Source organism: Amblyomma mixtum, chromosome 7, assembly GCF_055824585.1.
Source record: "Amblyomma mixtum isolate Tamu chromosome 7, ASM5582458v1, whole genome shotgun sequence".
Lineage (NCBI taxonomy): Eukaryota > Metazoa > Arthropoda > Arachnida > Ixodida > Ixodidae > Amblyomma > Amblyomma mixtum.
In genome coordinates, this window is record NC_143018.1 from 142,004,097 (window position 1) to 142,023,237 (window position 19,141).

A 19,141-nucleotide genomic window follows, 5' to 3' on the forward strand; every position below is an offset into this window, starting at 1 on the left:
TTTCTGGTGTGTTCCTGACCACTGGACTGCCGTCACTACGTGACATCTGGTGGAGGTGCGGGGTAGCCTCCCATGTTCCGGACACCCCCTACAAGTCGTGACGCCAGCCCTTTGAGTCATCTACCGCAGGACCTGAGTCCAGTCCACCGCGCAAGCCGACGCCTGCAAGGGGACGAACCTGAGTTCGGGATTCTGCCGGACCCTACCAGGAAGCGAAAGCCAGCAGCAACGTCTACCATGAGCTTGCCCCAGACGATGCCTCCAATCATTCTTCAGCAGCCCCGGGTGCCACGAACCTTCCACGCTTCGCCTGGCGCCGACCCCGAAGAATAGCTGGAGCAGTTCGACCGTGTGGCTATCTTCAACAACTGGGACGATGCCACGAAACTTAGGTACGTGTTCTTCGCCTTGGAGGGACCAGCAAGAATCTGGTTTGAGAATGAGGAAGCTAGCCTCACGAACTAGGAAACCTTCAAGGAGCAGCTTCTAAAGATCTTCACAAACGTCGTGCGAAAGGAGAGAGCCCAGCAGCTGCTACAGTCTCGCATACAACATCCAAACGAGACCGTTGCAATGTACACTGAGGAGATGAAGCGTCTCTTCCGGCATGCCGACGTAGACATGAAAGAAGAAGAAAAAGTAAAGCTTCGTATGCGAGGAGTCAAAGAGCAACTCTTTGCGGGCCTCGTACGGAACCCACCCAAAACCGTCGCGGAATTCGTCGAAGAGGCATCCGCAATGGAAAAAACTCGTGACGCCCGAGCCCGCCATGATGACCACCAGCAGCGCGTTTTCTCAGCAAGCTGCCTGGACACCGCTAACGACGATGACCTGCGGGAGGTTATACGTCAAGTTGTGCGAGAGGAGCTCCGACGATTGCTGCCAACGGGAACGCAGCCGCAACTTTCATCGCTCACTGATGTCATCCGGGACGAGGTTCAACAGGCCTTGGATGTGACGCCGACACCCACGCAGCCTCTGCAGCCCCCAGCCATGACCTACGCCACAGCTGTGCGCCGTCCTGCCCCTCGATGACGGGACCCAAGCCCCTATCGCCCTCAGCCAGCTGCATTGGACTGCCGCCCACTCGCCCCAACCCGCTCGTCCTACGAGCGACGCGCGCAGCCGAGGAAATGCGATGAGTGGAGAACTCTCGACCAGCGCCACCCACTATGCTTCCACTGTGGCAAAGCCGGTCACGTCCTCCGGCACTGCCCGTACAGAAGACTGGGCATCCGAGGGTTCTCTTACGACGCTCCACGACCCCGACCCGGCCAGCGACCAGCCGAAATCGAGGAGTTTTTGCGTCGGGAAGGATGCTCATCACCGAGCCGCCTATCACGTTCCCCGTCGTCATCGTCACCACACTTTGTATCTCCTAGCCGAGGTTACGCCGTGCGTGGACGCTCCCCCAGCCCCCGAAGGTTAAACTAAATAAAGCAGCCTCTGGAGGTGAGGTTGCTTCTAAGCGCAATGACAAAGATCCTCCACCGACGATAACTCCGACGACAACTCCGATGACAACTCCGACGACACCTACGATGACAACTTCGACGACAACTTCGATGACAGCACCGACGACGACGCGGCCAGACTTGACGCCTTTACCGCTGCCCATAGAAGTAACGTCGGAGTACGCCCACCGTAGCCTCACTACCCGACGAAGCCGAGATCGTACACCGAAGACCACGTGTAGCACGAAAACGCGAACAAGTGACCTTGAAGTTACGGTCGACGGTCACGTGGTTACTGCCTTGGCCGACACGGGAGCTGACTACTCCGTCATGAGCGGGCCATTCGCTGTCCGACTCAGGAAAGTGACAACAACTTGGGACGGCCCACTGATCCGCACCGCAGGTGGTATCCTTATTACGCCGTCAGGACGCCGCACCGCGAGAGTTACAGTAAATGGGCGAACCTATGCTACAACCTTCCTGGTCCTACAGAAATGCTCGCAAGCCGTGATTTTGGGAATGGACTTCCTGAATGAACATCGAGCGATCATCGACCTTCGATCCAAGTCGATCAAGCTTTCCACGGACAAAGCCATATCTGCAGCGACGACAGCGACTCATCGCGTTGCCTTAAACGTCTTCGACGAAGCACTGAGCGTGCCGTCCCGATCAAGTGTCATCGCCTGCATAGCTACAGGAGACATCGAAACTGCCGAAGGCGTCGTCGAGGGGAACACCCAGTTACTCCTTGATCAAGGACTGGGCGTCGCAAGGGGAGTCGCCCAAATCTGAAATGGCCAAGCCCAGGTGCTGCTAACCAACTTCACCGAAGAATACCGGCATCTAAACAAAGGTACGACGATCGCTTTCCTCGACGAGCTGGCAGACATCAAAGACATATTTGCCCTACCCGACCAACCCGTAGAACCATCTGACCAAGGCCATCAACCGTTTGAGATCAAACCGGCATTACCACGTAGCAGACAAGACCAAATACGCAGCCTTCTTCAAAGGTACAGCGATTGCTTTTCATCAGCATCGAATGTGCGACGAACCCGGCTTGCCAAGCACCGAATTGTCACAGACGAACACGCCCGACCACTGCGACAGAGCCCCTACCGCGTATCGCCGCTAGAACGCCAAGCTATCCGCAAGCAAGTTGAGGAAATGCTTCGTGACGACGTCATCCAGCCATCGAGGAGCCCCTGGGCAGCACCAGTCGTCCTAGTGAAAAAGAAAGACGGCACCCTTCGCTTTTGTGTCGATTACCGCCGCCTGAACAGCATTACAAAGAAGGATGTCTACCCCCTTCCCCGCATCGATGACACATTGGATCGGCTATGCAACGCTAAGTACTTCTCATCGATGGACATGAAGAGCGGCTACTGGCAAATTTGAGCTGACGAAAGAGATCGCGAGAAGACTGCGTTCATCACGCCAGACGGACTCTTCGAGTTCAAGGTGATGCCCTTCGGCCTCTGCTCTGCCCCAGCGACGTTCCAGCGAGTAATGGATACGGTGCTCGCAGGCTTGAAGTGGCAGATTTGCCTAGTCTACTTAGATGACGTTGTTGTCTTCTCCACAAGCTTTGAAGACCACCTCAGAAGGCTTCGGACAGTGCTGGAAACGATCAAGTCTTCAGGCCTGACACTGAAACCAGAGAAGTGCCACTTCGCCTACGAGGAGCTGCTGTTCCTTGGTCACGTCGTAAGCAAGGATGGAGTTCACCCCGACCCCAAGAAGACGGCTGCGATCGCAGAGTTTCCACAGCCTAATGACAAGAAAGCTATACGCAGATTCCTGGGATTGTGCGCTTATTACTGGCGATTCGTCAAGAACTTTTCGCGCATCGCTCAACCTTTGACGGAACTTACCAAGGCTGACGTGCCTTTTAAATGGGAAAGGCCGCAAGAGGAAGCTTTCAAAGAGCTAAAGCGCAATTACAGTCCCCTCCTATGCTCGGGCACTTTGATGAAAACGCCGAAACCGAATTTCATACAGATGCAAGCAGTGTAGGCTTAGGAGCGGTCCTCGTTCAGAAAGATGGTAAACAGGAGAAAGTTATCGCGTACGCAAGTCGTTCACTGTCGAAAGCTGAAGCCAACTATTCGACGACCGAGAAAGAATGTCTCGCCATTATTTGGGCCACGTCCAAATTTCGACCCTACTTGTACGGACGACCATTCAAGGTTGTGAGCGACCACCATGCTCTGTGCTGGCTTGCCAGTTTGAAGGATCCCTCTGGCCGCCTTGCTCGTTGGAGCTTGCGTCTTCAAGAATTTGACATAACTGTAGTCTACAAATCTGGCCGCAAGCATTCTGACGCGGACTGCTTGTCCCGAGCCGCCGTCGACGCAGCACCGGAAGAGGAAGACGACGACGCTTTCTTAGGACCGGTAAGCACGAGCAGTTTCGCGCAGCAGCAGCGCTCGGATCCTGAGTTGCAAAGCCTAGTTGCTTATCTGAAAGGAAAGACCGCATCGCCTCCCCGAGGGTTCAAGCGCCAACTGTCGTCCTTCGTCGTTCACAATAATGTCCTCCTGAAGAAGAACTTCGCGCCCAACAGGACAGTACATCTTCTTGTCGTGCCCAAGAATCTCAGGCAAGAAATTAGGCAGCCATGCCATGATGAGCCGACTGCAGGGCATCTCGGGATTGCTCGCACGTTGCACCGCATCCAGGAGAAGTACTATTGGCCACGGCTAGCTGCCGATGTTTCCCATTACGTGAAAACGTGCCGTGAGTGTCAGCGACGCAAAACGCCTTCGACTAGACCAGCCGGACTCCTGAACCCCATACCACCGCCAACTAAGCCCTTTCAGCAAATAGGGATGGACCTCCTCGGCCCCTTTCCGACCTCTTCATCAGGAAACAAGTGGATCATCGTGGCCACCGACTACATGACCCGCTACGCCGAAGCAAAAGCGTTGCCTAGTGGTACCGCAACAGAAGTCGCAAAATTTTTTGTCAAACAAATTCTCCTGCGACACGGCGCCCCCGAAGGGCTCATCACAGACAGAGGAACGGCGTTTACAGTGGAGCTGACGCAAGCCATTCTCAACTATAGTCAGACAAGCCATCGGAGGACAACTGCCTATCATCCACAAACCAACGGACTCACAAAGCGTCTGAACAAGACCATCGCAGACATGCTCTCCGTGTACATCGACGCCGAACACAAGACGTGCCCTACGTGATCTTCGCCTATAATACTGCCGTCCAGGAGACAACCAAGTTTACCCCATTCCAGCTGGTATACAGCAGGAAGCCCACGACAACACTCGACGCAATGCTCCCGCACGTTTCCGACGAAGACAGCCTCGACGTTGCTGCCTACCTTCATTGCGCCGAGGAAGCCTGAAGACTTGCGCGGCTTCGCATTCAAGACGAGCAGCACACCGACGCCCGACGCTACAATCTGCGCCGACGAGACATGCATTACAAGCCAGGTGATCGTGTTTGGATATGGAGGCCAGTTCGCCGCCGTGGATTGAGTGAAAAGTTGCTGCGACGCTACTTTGGCCCATACAGGGTTCTCCGTCGCATCGGTGACCTCGACTATGAAGTCATCCCCGACGGCACGACATCATCTCAGCGACGCCGCACATGCCCGGAAGTCGTACATGTCGTATGCCTGAAGCCATATTATGAACGCTAAAGGACTCGAAGTTTGCATTCTCCGTGTTTATTTTCATTTTAAAGCATCGAGACGATGCTTCTTTGGGAGGGGGGTAATGCCACGTATCATTGTAGCGTCCGTTCGTTCGCGCAAGGCCGCAGAAAAGGGGTGTTATCATTTTTGTTCGTGACGCGAGAATCGACCGGACTTATCTCGATTGTTCACAGCCATGAACAGCTGCATCTACGTGTTTCTAGATTACTCTAGATGACCTCGACCTGTTATCTCGAAGTTTCCTTGCTGGCTTTAAATTGAATGATGCCGCGAGCAGCGCACATTCGTAGTTCGACGACTGGCGAGCACGCTTGTTGCTTACGCCGCCACCGAGTGATTAAGTTCTTTTGCGGGTGCAAGTCAGCCCAAATAAAGAGCTTCGTTTGCAAGTATTTCGGGTGTCTTCCTGACCACTGGACTGCCGTCACTACAACGTGACAATATGAAGGAAGCCAAGAGTCACAAAAACTGAGGCGATCATGGGAGAACATCCCTATTTTTTGTGGTGCCAATAAATGGGAAAATAATAGTAGAATTTTTTTATGGCTGAAAAATAATTGACTTTAATGGTGCTGCACCAGATGCAAAGCTCGGAAGTTTGGGGTCCAGATTCCACCGGCAACAGGTGGTTGCTTTTCCTTCCGGTTTAAAATAAGTTATCGTTTGGGCATAAAATAATTAACTATCAAATCCCCCTCCGTTGTCCATGCTCTGGAACATTGTGAGATAGCTGAAGGTGAAATTAATGGGCAAATATTTGTCGATAATTTCCACGATGGCACTTCACTTTTGGGTAGGTGACTGTTCCTGTAGGTGAGGCAGTCAGACAATGGAGCATATTCTCATCCAAACCTCGATAGTCAAGGCCACCCTCCAAAATGCGTTGGGGCCTAAAAGGAGCCAAGTGTTAATCATTCTTCAGGAAGTTGCAGTGACCAAGAAGAGATGAGAAGATTGGTTAGTAAGCAGAGTGAGAGTAGTTTAGGCAGGAAGAGAGGAAGGTGGTTAGAAAAGAGGAAAAGGCACAATGCAGCTTTACTCATTACCCGGGGGACTACCACCAGTGCGCCAGTGCAAAGCGCTTCCAAGTATTTAGTATCTCTTCTGTCCCCCATAGCCCGAGTCGCTTTGAAACATTAATCCCCCATAAACTATTTATCTCTTCTTCGAAGGCTAAATGACAGCACTAGCATAATGTTATAATTAATTAACTCTTTGTTTACCTTTGGAAGAATTTGCATTTTCTGGTTGGTTAATTTTATTATTTTTGGCATTAGCGTGCGTCACATCAAAATGTGCTGCATGATGTTCAACTGTGTAACAGCAGGCACAGTTGTTCACTCAACGTAGTAGTTTATATTCCACTGGTTCCCTCCCCCCCCCTTGCAGCCATGGCATCTGTGTGACATGTTGAGAGCACACGTAATGGTCACTAGTGGACTGTTTACTGGTAAACTTGGTGACAGTGATCAATGGAGTCTCTGCTAAGCAGGTTAAAAGTGGCTGCTGTGGACCTGATGCCAAAAAGCCTATTTTCTTCTCACCTAAAAAAATTGAAGGCAGCACATTGAAAGAGGTGCTTTACTTCTTTGACATCCGAAAGGAAGCATGCAGAAAAGACATCCAATCCTTTTGAACACGTTAAAGGCCAATTTCCAGCTGACATAATTTATGTACTATGAGTGTATGGCAGACCTTGTCAAATCATTTTTAAAAATCTATAAGTAGAGTCCAAGCGATGGATATTGTCTTGTATGGGGCGTATGCTGTGAGTGAAAATCACGCTGAACAGATGCACAAAAAGAATTGGATTTAATTTTGGTGAGTGTGGTGTGTTTAGGTAACTTACTGCATCTACTGATTATAGATACGGGATGGTAGTTAGCTGGGTAAATTTTAGGCAAATTTGAAAGTTTCTCTTTTGTTTTTCCAACATGGCAGTGGCCCCAGAGGCCTTTATAGTGCGCAAATAAATAAATAAATTCACTCTGCATTAGCAGAATCACAGCCGGGATAAGGATGCTCGTTCAATGTATTAATTTGCTAGGCAACACAAGGTGCACCGACTCTGAGTGGAGATATAGCTAAATATTAAGGGTGTGCAAGAAGTTCTTTTTCCAAACCAAATCGAATACAAATAGCGTAGCTAAAAACCAAATCGAATATGAATCGAGTATTAGTGCTAATATTCCCTACTTGTATGGGTATGCTTGCAAAATGAGGAATCATGCGAAACATTAAAGCTACAGTTGTGGCACTTCTTTACAATGCTATTAGTTTGACACGTATGAAGATAGAGCTATAGCTACCAAAAGGTGCAACGCTACTCTCCACTAACGAGTTGCAACAGAAAGTCACTATATTAACTTAAGACCATCAAGTTATATGAATTTAGAAAGTACCATTTATGTGATTTGGTCAAATACTCTTTGTTTGCAAGCATTTCACCCAAAACAAGCCGAGCATCAGGCCGGAAGAAGCTGTGTACCCATCAGAAAACCCGTGTGTACCCGGCAGTACTAGAACCTCGTCACATAGACTGATGGTATCTACGCCTGAGCCATGACCTCCGAGATAGAGCCTCAAAGCAAGGATTTTTCGAATTTGTCTCAGTCCTGCCGTGTCATCCAGTCTTAGAGGCCGTGTACAAGCATTATGAGCACCTCCACACAAATGTACTTCGTCGTGGTGCGGAACCCTTCATCTGCGGCGTGCTTCTCGCTGAAGGATGGTGTGCAGCATCGGAACATTCGTTGACGAATAACACGGTGGTCCCTATTCGAACCTCCTGCTATTTTCCAAAAAGTATTAGAAAATTTGAGAATAAATTTCATTTGTTTAGAATAATTGAATAGGGTATTCAATTTGCTCGATATTTTCAAATATTTGCACACCCCTGCTAAATATTCATTATAAAAGCTTCGGTAAAAACTGGGGTACACATGTCATCGTAATGCCACGTGTCGCCTTGCAGGTTTTGCACAATGATTGAATTTTAAGTATGGGTCAGTTATGTACCACAATTTTTCGGGGTTTGTTTTGTCAACGTGCTTGGTAAGGGTCAAGATGGGAAGCAGTATGTGGTGTTGAACGCTGCAATAGGTAGGGGGGCACGAGTGCTGGGCTTTCTGAGGGGCTTAATCTCATGCGTGCTATCTGAGCCGGATTCATGTATGTAACTTTGTTAGTCACGAACAGCTTATCATGTCGCAGTTAAAAAAATCTAACCTTTGTATGGACGATCGAAGTGCCTGGTGAGAAGTCTTCGAACACTAAGGTGTCGTTGAGTGTGAGCTGGCTTGCAGAGACAGTTGTTTATCATTACTTTTTAGGTCAGAAAGCTTCACAGCAACAGAGCACCATTTGTTTGCACTCTTGTTTGGGAACAAGTTGCTCACATGGTGAACACGAGGAAGCGAGTCAGTAGGAAATGATTCGAAGACAGCCGGTATTGTGTTTTTTATTTATTTGTTGCAAGTACCGACAGTGCCCATGAGGCATTATTGTAGGGGGGGATATTACTACATACAATAACATGTGCAAAGAAGATATTGGGAAACATGTCAGCAAGGATAACACAACATACTAAGAGAAGGCTGAATGAGTTGACAAGTAGTATGAGTGATAACACATCGGCACAGCGCTGGTAAACGCACGAGACCTGGAAGAAATACATCAGATTATCGTTTCAACAGCACTTTGGAAATCAGGTGCACAAACCACATCATTCGCAAGCTTATTCCAGTCCAGAATTGTGTTAGGAAAAAACGAATACTTAAATACATTAATGCGGCATTGATAACTCTTAATCTTTTTCGTGTTATCTAGTCTCTCCGAAATGTAATATGGCTGCTTTAGGTAAGTGTTTTTATTAATACCGGTACAATCATTGTAAATGCTGTGCAAGAACTTCAGCGTGCAGATTTTTCTTCGGGTTGCCAGTCTTCTCTGAGCACCCAATATGGTTGCGAAGTTCTGAGCTCTTTATATGAGAATTAAAATTTCCAGTCACAAACGTTGCAGCGCGTTTCTGTACCCTTTCTAACTTGTCAATGAGTGTACCCGTGAAAGGGTCCCATGCTACACATGCACATTCTAATACTGGCCTGACATTTGTTAAATATAATGTTTCTTTTAGTACCTGGGGAGAGCTTTTGAAATTCCGTTGGAAAAAATACAAAAGACGAGAAGCTTTGGCAGTTATCATGTCAACGTGGGCTATCCAGCCAGTCGAGGGATGCTGTGAGTATAACACAGCCATATGTTTCTTGGGACTCAGGAATGCAGTTAAGTTTAGGTTGCCATGCCTGGTTCTGTCCTCGAATTAGTTTAGTCTCAAATGTAAGCAGCTGCTTGCAGGCTTGTTATTTTCCCAGTGACTTACAGCACAAGAATTTGTGAATTGGTACTTTCTACATCACTGGTACTTTCTAGATCATCTAGCCAGAGCTGTGCTCAAATTTCGCTTTACCCACTGCCATAATCGTCCATCAATTTTTTCCAATTTGTGGTGAATGAGCACGTCAGTCTTTGGGAACTTAAAACAGAGCACTCATCTTTATAGATGGATTATCAGGTAAGTTTTGTAGGTCTGTTGCAGTTTGGGTGTGTCTCGGAGGACCAATATTACTTCCCATTTCACAAGGCTTTGAAAAGAGAAACATTAATGAGAACCACTCACTTCAGGTTTTGCACACCCCCCCTCCGGGAAACGGAAACATCACTGAGTACCTGTCGTCAGATTTCTTAATTTACGGAGAAACCTGCATTCTGAAATGGCGGAGGATTAGGGTGAAGTTGAGAACAGAGCTCCGATGCTCACTGAATAGTTGCCAGGGGATGATGTGGTTGCTGATGGTGCCGGACATAAGTTGGCAATTAGTGCCAAAGGGGTGCTGACATGTAAAGTAGCACGGTGTCCTTATTTTACACGCATACTGTGCTTTTGATATTGAGAAAGGCGAGTGCTTGTATTTTCCACATATACGGCGAATTTTCTTGCAAGACTAGATTTTATATAGATGTTAGTGGTAACTGTGGGTTGCCAGCTACTGCGGAGACCTGTCAGTTTGTCCGCCTCAGGTCAAGACTTGCCTTGTTTTGGAGCCACCTCCGGATCTTGCAGGTTGCGTAGACTGGATCCTGAACCCTTTGTGTCTGCCACTCCTCATGCGCACACCTCTTAGAAGACGAAGGCAGTGCTCAAACTTAGAAGCAGCTATGGCTGGGAGAAACCCTCAGTACAAAATCCATGGTCGAGTGAACATGTGCTCTGTCCAGCAGATGCGTGATAGCCTTGTGTCCGCGGGCTTTTTTGATGCCTTGTGCCACATGCCAACAATGTGGCTGGGAGAGTCGGGGAAAATGGGTGTGTGAGTCAAGATTTGAAGTTCATGGAACTTGTAAGCAGGAAACCTGAGGTCGCAAGGATGGCCGGGGTAAGCAACGAGTTTTATGAAGGTGGGTTGTAAGTTAGTCTTTGTTCCGTGTGCTCGTTTTCGTCTTTTTCGTTTTGTCCATAGTGTTGTCGCACCTACTTGCCCAGCAGTCTGCGCTGCTCAACTTCAGTTCTTCTCTGCTGAGCACTTTTATCTGTAGCTTTTCCTTGAGGTGCCGCCGCGGTGGCTCAGCGGTTATGGTGCTCGGCTGCTGACCCAAAAGACGCGGGTTCGATCCCGGCCGCGGTGGCTAGAATTTCTTTGGAGGAGAAATTCTAGAGGCCCGTGTACTGTTCGATGTCAGTGCACGTTAAAGAACCCCAGGTGGTCGAAATTTCCGGAGCCCTCCACTACGGTGCCTCTCATAGCCTTAGCCGCTTTGGGACGTTAAACCCCATAAACCAAACCTTTTCCTTGAGGAACAATATACTCATTGCTTCAGTCTTACCATTGCCCTGACATGCAGAGCAACTCTCTTGTTTTTCTTTCTGTGAATCCCTCCGGAGGTTTCAATGCCCTGCAGTGCTATTGGACCTTTGGTTGGGGATTGCCCAGACCGTCAGGTTAGAATGCTGACAATAGGCTCGTTTGCTCAACGAATAGCACCCAGTGACTTGTTAATGTGCTGCAAGTGTTGGCACTTCATGGCTCTCAGAAATTAATGCAGGTGGGAGTAATGGAGATTCTGTTGTTCCATACAATGTTCCAAGACTGTATACGGGAAGATAGGTACGGTGTCAGTCAAATTTCTCGTAGCCGCTTCTGTACCTCGGAGGTCGAGGGTCCAGTATTTTGTCTGCAGCCCTATTTTTACTGGCACAAAATTGTGAGGTCCATCCACAGAGCAATTGAGAAGCACCGACGAGGGTGGCGTTGTCGAAGTCACTTTACAAGGGTAATGCGAAAGCGCACGGATGGAAGTGGATGAAGACGACGACATCCAAAGGCAGTTAAATACACAGGATATTCGGCTGTGGCGATGGCGTGGTGGTCTAATGCAGTGGCCAACTAAGCTCATCTGTTCGCACCGCCGAGAGTTCGTATCCCACTCGTACTCTGTCGCAGCCTTCCAGCTCCTCCAGTGGCAGTGCATTTTCAAATTTGGTGACGCGCCGTGATTGATCCTTGCTAATCACATGACGTCATCACTGTAGACCAATCAGGGAATTTCGTGTCATTCGGTGGAGGGGTTTTGGTTTGACGATAGCTCTAATGCTGCCACATTAAAATAGCATCACCTTGTCGAAGGCATTGACACTGCATGTAGAGGCTCTGGCGAGCAGACAGATGGCCGGACATATCGGCGTAATGCCTGGCTAGGTTATTTACAGGCACGCTCTTGCTGCAAGCGGGAGGCTACTTGTTTGGCGAGAAAGCCTTGTGAGCCATACCAAAGAACCTACCATCTTTAGAACTATTAGTTCCAAAGCACTGTCGGTTGCTGCTTCGATGAGAGAAGCAGCTTAGCCCTGCACAATGCCTAGCCAGAATGCCGGCATGCATCACGTCACTGCACGAAGCTTTTCACTAGCGTGGGTGTAATTAATCCTTGCTTCCAATTGCAGATAAGCTAAACAGCAGTACGTTGCTGCACGAAACTTTTCACTAGTGTGGGTGTAATTACTAATCCTTGCTTCCATTTGCAGATAAGGTCAACTATTGCCGCTTTTTACATATTGAGCTATTTAGTGATTTCCTTTGAGTTGGATATATCGGGGTTTGACGGTATATGGCCTGGAAAGCACAATAATAGTAGCAACGACAAGGCGTTACACTTTATGATCAGTTTATTGCGTGGGGCTGCTAAGAAGTATATAGCATTTGTTATAGATAAACCTTTTTGTTTTCTGCTTTTTGCACCGTCATTTTCACGGCACTTTCCCTATGGGCCGCGGTGGCTCAGTGGTTACGGCGCTCGGCTGCCGACCCGAAAGACGCGGGTTCGATCCCGGCCGCGGCGGCTGAATTTCGATGAAAGTGAAATTCTAGAGGCCCGTGTACTGTGCGATGTCAGTGCACGTTAAAGAACCCCAGGTGGTCGAAATTTCCGGAGCCTTTCACTATGGCGTCCCTCATAGCCTGAGTTGCTTTGGGACGTTAAACCCCAACAAACCAAACCAAACTTTGCCTATGGAAAAAACAGTGCTTGAGGCTTGAGTGCTTCAAAATGTGGGTGACCGAAAACATTTGTGCTACTTTTGATGAGGCCTTAGACAGCTACGTTCATTCCCGCTTAGCAGGAGATGGGGGCCGTAAGATGCGCCGTCCCCTCGGAAATAATTTGGCACTTCTTGAGAGGACCGGGAAGCCCGCTTTTTGGAAGCAGGCGACGGATAGCCGGGCAGGATGCTGTTAGAAAGACAATGGTCTTCAGTGCACATGCAGCCATATCGACCTCCAGAACTTGGCTGTCGCCCTGTGTCGAAGGTGCTACCTTTTCCTCCTCCTCAGAGGGCGGACCATGGCAGTCACGCTTTCGCAGGTCGCCCAGACAGCCGCAACCCTGCACTAAGTCGCTCTTCATGCTCGTTAGAAGCGACTGACCAGCAGTGGCTCTAGCCTCTTGTAACACTGTCATAGCGGCGCCTGGTTCTGGTGGGAGTTCTGAAGCGTAAACGTCGAGAGCTGGCGAGTGCTCTCGACCCGGTGCGGTGAGGCAGCCAGGGTGCTTTGTACCTTACAGCGACCTCTGTGAGCATTATACCCTCGAAACTGCAGTGGCATATGGCGTTACGCTTGGTGATGACGTCAGCACAGCTGCAGTGGCGATCCGCGCTTGAGTAGCCGTCGGCAAGGATAGGCGCGAATCCTGAACAATGCACCAAACGTGTGATAGAGGCCAGTGTTGTGCCATGGTGCTGTCGTGAAGTTTTGCAGTTTACAAAAGGTAATCTTTCGGACGTCATTCCTTTAAAAGGGAATAAAAGTCATTTTTAAGCGACTCGAAATACAGCCAATGTTTAAAGGAAATCTTTTTTTTTTTTTTTTAGTGCCAGATTTGGGAGTGTGTTGGGAATGTAGTCAGAGTCCTGCTTTAGACTTTTGTTGATTTACTTCACGGTGGCCTCCAATTTTGACGCCAAGAAAAGAAAGGCAGACCGCAGAAGCGCTGAATGTTCACTCTGTCCTGAGAAGAGCGAAATGCGTGCTGTTTTTCGCTTAAGTGATGAGAGATAAAGAATCTAGCTTAGGAAAGTAATGAGGAGGAAGAACAACCATCCAGATTTTTTTTTTTCGCAATAATAGATTCCTACTGCCTATGTTGATACTTTGTTCAAACAACCTACCGTGAAAAAAAAACGAATTCTTTCTTTTTAGAGTAATTGACATAGGATGCCATGTAGAACAAATTATGGCTTGCGAAGTATAAAGTACCTTGCCTTTTAGATCAATATAGAGAAGTTAATGCTGCAATTCACACTTCTTCTGTTTTTCTGTTTGGTATGTCCTGGTGTGTGACTGTTTATTATTGTGACCTCTATCTTGTAACGCCTTAATTTCTTTTTATACGACATTTATATTTATTGTCCTGCTTCATGTCTTATGTGTCCTTTGTGATAATGCTTTGTTATTAGTGCTGTACCTTAGTTGCTGCATTGGAATTCTCTGTGTTTTGAGTTTATGTTCCATTTGTAACAAAAGGATGGCACTGTTCTGTAACCTATTTCAAGGTTTAAAGACCTACTCCACCATCTTTTCTTTTTCTGTACAGGTGAAACTAATAATAAATAAAATTAAATGAACATGAAATAGGTACATTTATTGCTGAGAATGTAGAAATGGAGTATTTCTTCTCCCTCTCACCAGGTTCCGGCCTGACCCGGTCTGGCTCGGAGGAGAGTGCGCGCACCGAGCTGCTGCGCGGTGTGGAGCCCCTGGCCGGATACACGGCTCCCCGGGCGGACACCTGGCGGTCGTCGCCACCGCCCAGGGGACTCTTTGACGACGTCTGAAGCTTCCCACTCCGGAGAAGCCCGACGGACGCGGCCCGCATCGGGGAAGGTCCCCGATGCTCGTGTTCTTGCCGCTGGACTGCGCACCGCATGTCATCGCTGCGTCGCATTCATTAATGCAGAAAAGGGGGGATGCGGACACCTAAGGGCTCCCCGAAAGAGGCGATCCTAGTGCACACATGCTGTGCTGCAGAGGGGCCTCGTTCAATACTGGGGTCAGCAGTGCAAAGGCCCGTCGACAGCTTCCGTCGCGTGTAAATATGTGGGGAAAGCAACCCTACGGGAGTTTTTCGGCGTGGCAATTATCATTGGACTATATTCGCTTCTAGTTCATAGTAAGAGCAGCAATCACGTAGAATAAATAAGTGAATCGGCGGTGCTGGCTTCGGCCCCCTAACGCTGGCTTTAGAAAACACCACAACTTAAAGAGAAGAAAAAAAAAAAAAAAGTCCCTTGGGCGTCAGCCAGAGATCTTCCAAGTGTTTGGCTTTTATAAGGCATCGAGTTGCACACTGCGGGTTGCGCATTATGCGGCACGAGATCTTTACCGTTTCCATCAAATGTGCGTTGCGCAAGAAATGCGTATTGTTAAATTTTGCAGCCTTAAAGCAGTAGGCCACACATTCTCAGCTTCTCCACAGTCCTGGCTCACTTCCCTTTGCTGACATCTTCCCTGTTGTTTCATTGGCCCTGCCGTGTTGCAGAGCTCCCCCTTCCTGGACATGCTTTCGTTGTTGCCCTTCTCTCTGCCTCACCCTCGCCCAGTTTTACTCCCTGCCGGGGCTGCACTCAATGGCAGACGTATGCGAGGAAAGTAACTGCTAGGTAGTACTTAGAAACTTCACCATACACAACCAGCAAGTGGCTGGCTCATGCATTGTGTGAAGTTCGTGTTTCTGTAAACATTCCATAGATTAAATGTGCCGCGTATCCTCCTTAGACGTAAGCTATTTGTTGTGAAAGGAACCCCTGGTAGAGTCTGCAGCACCTCTTCCTTCGTGCAGTGTGTGTCTCTTTGTGGTCATTGAAAATCTTGTCCAGCAGCACACAATTCTGTCTAGTGTGCACCTTCCATGTGAGGTGAGGATACAGCTGACCGCTGGATTGTATCTGTGCCGGACCGTGCCTTGGACGCGGCCAGTGAAAGATGGTTGCTTCCGGGAGAACATCGCACATTGTATTTTGCAGTCAGGTTGCACCATTGCATGCATACACTGGCCAGGCGATTCGCACCATTGCAAATTTGACGCATCAAGTATGCAGCGGTTTAGCAAAAGCTAAGCTTTTAAGATGGAATATTGCTGTTAAATGTGATCACCGTGAAAGTGCAGTAGTTGAGAATGACAACACAGCACAATGCTCTCCGTGGCATAGAAGTATTGTGCAACATCGCACGATACCGCAACAAAAGAAAAAGAAATGCAAGTTGGGTCATTTCCACGCAGCTGAAGCTTCGGCTTTCAGTAGTAGCCAGCAATCTTATTTAACTTGGATTTAATTCTGCTTGTAAATAGATGACTTATGTGATGGTATGTGTACAGATGTCTCAAGGTATTTTTTGTCCTTAAGTAACGCGCCTTAGAGCAGTGAGCAAAGTGTAAAGAAAGCTCTTTCTAGCTCTAAGCATGCGGAGGAAAGAAGATTGTGACTGGTGAGCAGTTGTAGCAGTTAAGAGAGATGTACATTTTTCGACACGGATTAATAGATGTTGCCTTTGAGAGCGCAGCTCTTGGGCGCCCATTCCCGCCTCACTGTCATTGGCGTAATCGAGCGCGGAGTGCAAGGGTGGACGAAAGACAGGGCTAACGGAAAGAGCGTGAGGAGGAAAAGGGAGGAAAATGGACGGCTGTATAGCACGAAGGCAGCTTGAGCGATGGCAGCCCGCGGCACCAGAGTAGGGCGCGACATCGCCTGCTCTCCGATGATGTCATCGGTAAGATAAGTGGCGAGTGCATCTCGCGAGGAATGCCAGTTGTGGCCGCCGCTCTGTCAGAGATGATGCCAGAGTAGCGCGCCGCCGCCGCCTGTTCATGCTAAGTGAGGCCCAGCGGTGGTGGACCGGTGTGCGCACTGCCCAAACTGAAACCCAGAGCTGCTTCTGTTCGGCACTGTGTGTTTCATATGCGGGCGCCTATGGTTCAAACACCGTAGCTACTGCGCTGAAAAGTCGCATTGCCGAGAAGCCTAATCGTCGGCCACTTTTTTGGCCCATATGATAAGGTGTGGGAACTATCGCTGTGGTTACTCAGTTTTCCCCCGGAGGAAAGTGCACAATGGTTGCATCCTCCCTATACTCATCTGTGAGGCAGAAACCTGGAGGCAACCAAAGAGCTTCAAGTTAAGTTGTGGACAGTGCAGCGAGCTGTGGAAAACAAAACGATAGGTGTAACATTAAGAGACAAGCGACCTAACGAAGTTTCTAGTTGAAATGAAGTAATGGGCAGGGCATGTTATGCAGCGGAATTATAACTGATGATCGTTAAGGGTAACGGACTGGATTGCTAGAAAGTGCTGGCGTTGCAGGGGTCATGGTAGGGTCAGGTGGAGGGATGATGAAATTTGCGGGGATAAAGTGGCCGCCATTGACACAGGACAGTGCTAATTGGAGGTCGGTCCTTTTGTCCTGCAGTTTAGGCGGTCCTTACACTCAGATGGCGTATTCTCGTGAGTGCCCATCTGTATAACAGGGTCATGGAGGGGGGGGGGGTCAGGTGTAACTACACTTGGCCGGGAGAAAGTGTGGACCCGTTTCTTGTGAAACCTGGTATCATGTCACAACTTGCTCAAAATTGGGCGCCCCTTTAACACAGACTCGCATTGCGAGAGTCATAGGTTTATACATTGAAGAAAAGCATTTGATTGATTGAGTTGAAACATTAGCTGGTATGCAGGCGAGCGTAACCAGGATACGGGGGAATTGGTTTTAGGCATGCTAGAAAATACAGGGAGCGCACAGGGGCCGTTATCCTCCACACCAGATGTGAGAAAAAAATTCAGGGGGCACTTTGACGATCTAAAGTGCGCGAGGCAAAAGCCTAGTCATGACTAACTAGTCATCACTCATGACTAACTAGTCGTGCTTGGTTAATGGCTAACTAGTCGACTTATTAGTTGACTGGTTAATCACTAGTTAGTCATGACTAATCAGTCGATGACTAAGAAGACATGACTAATTAGTTGATGACTGGTTAATGACTAGTTAGTTGGCGACTGGTGAATGACTAGTTAGTCATGACTTGTGACTAGTAATGACTAGTTATGACTCACTTCGGATGTAACAGACGGACGGACAGAGTCAAGGCCACGAGTATGAGCCATTAAAGGTGTTCGCCTTATTACCAAGCGGGAAGGGCACTAGCCAAGGGAAACCATGCATGTGCTGTCACTGCATGTTGTCCATGAGGTGCTCAAAGGGCCATGTGCGGAAAAACTGGCTGCGAGAGTTGAGGGGGATCTCCCTTCTAAGTATAAAGCTGGCACATGTAGTAAAGCGCTGCTAAAAATTTGCAAACTCATCAGCAAGATAGTCCAGTGATAGGCGTCGCATTGAATGTGTGTTGTTACCAACCTGTGTGTTTATCTTACCTTGCCCTGCTGATCTGTGCAAGAGCACTGGCCGTAGTGGCACAGCAGCTGAAGCGCTGGCGTCGAATGTATAAGGCGCCCGTGTGCTGTGAGATGTCTGTTAGACTGGAAGCCCAGCTGGTGGAGTCCAGTCGTCCATGACCGATGCTGTCGAGAGTCTGCTGAGGAAGCGATATACTCAGCAGTAGCTGCGTGCAGACACCTTTGTCTGCGGCGCACGTGCCATATACGACTTCGCGTGAAGAACTTCAATGCCGGCATTGTCTGCGGTGTCATGCACCTATGTACATACTACCAGTATGCCGACTGTGTACTGTATCCTCCATTTCTCTGTCGTCAACACACGCGTCTCTGATCTTGGCCATTTTCCCGTTCGGGTTAAATCTCGGCGACAGCGGCCTTGCGTTGCTTTAGAAACGCAGCGTGTGCTGATATATTTTTATTTATTGACCTCCTAGGTTCTTGTGTGAATCGAATAAACGTTGTTTTGCCGCACAGAGTCCCGATGTCGTTTCAGTCACGCGCGCAATATGCGCGACCACCGAGCGACACTCCGGACCAGCATCAGCGTGCACGGAGTGCACGTTATCTTTGAGACGGACAGTCTGAAGCCGTAGTCTGGAAGTGTCTGTAACGTGGGCATGTCCACCTTTGTACATGCTGATTCTTCGGAACCCTAACTGTCGAGGTGACTGCAGAGGATGTCCACTTGGCTCGAACTTCACTATATCGCCTTTGCATTGCTGATTTTAAAATGTACAAAAGTGAATATGTGCCATAAGCGATTGCGGTTGCCGCAGTATTTCAAAACAGACACAGGCATATATGGGATGAATTTGAAAGGCAGTTGGACTCAAATGTAGACACACTGAGTGGACAGCTGCAGAATACGGCCCCTAAAGAGTGACTGGTTGGTACTCGGCATACCTTTTATTGTTTGTTTTTGGACACCGTGCTCACAATTTGGGGTTGCAGTTTTTTTTTTTGCATGAGGGCAGAATAGTCTGCTGTCAAGAGAACAAAGCGTCATTTCAGATG

At 48.7% G+C, this 19,141-nt stretch overlaps 1 protein-coding gene across 2 annotated transcripts in view; it reads left to right on the forward strand.

The window, feature by feature from the left end:
- LOC149337748 (G protein-coupled receptor-associated protein LMBRD2B) overlaps positions 1–18,602 on the forward strand; it is an 85,842-nt gene extending 67,240 nt beyond the window's left edge. For both annotated transcript variants that reach the window (XM_089553502.1, XM_089553503.1), the window contains exon 13: positions 14,373–18,602. In XM_089553502.1, coding sequence (XP_089409628.1) covers positions 14,373–14,518 — 146 coding nt within the window. In that variant the 3' untranslated portion in view covers positions 14,519–18,602. The remainder of the gene's footprint in view (positions 1–14,372) is intronic.
- Positions 18,603–19,141: the final 539 nt, after the last annotated feature.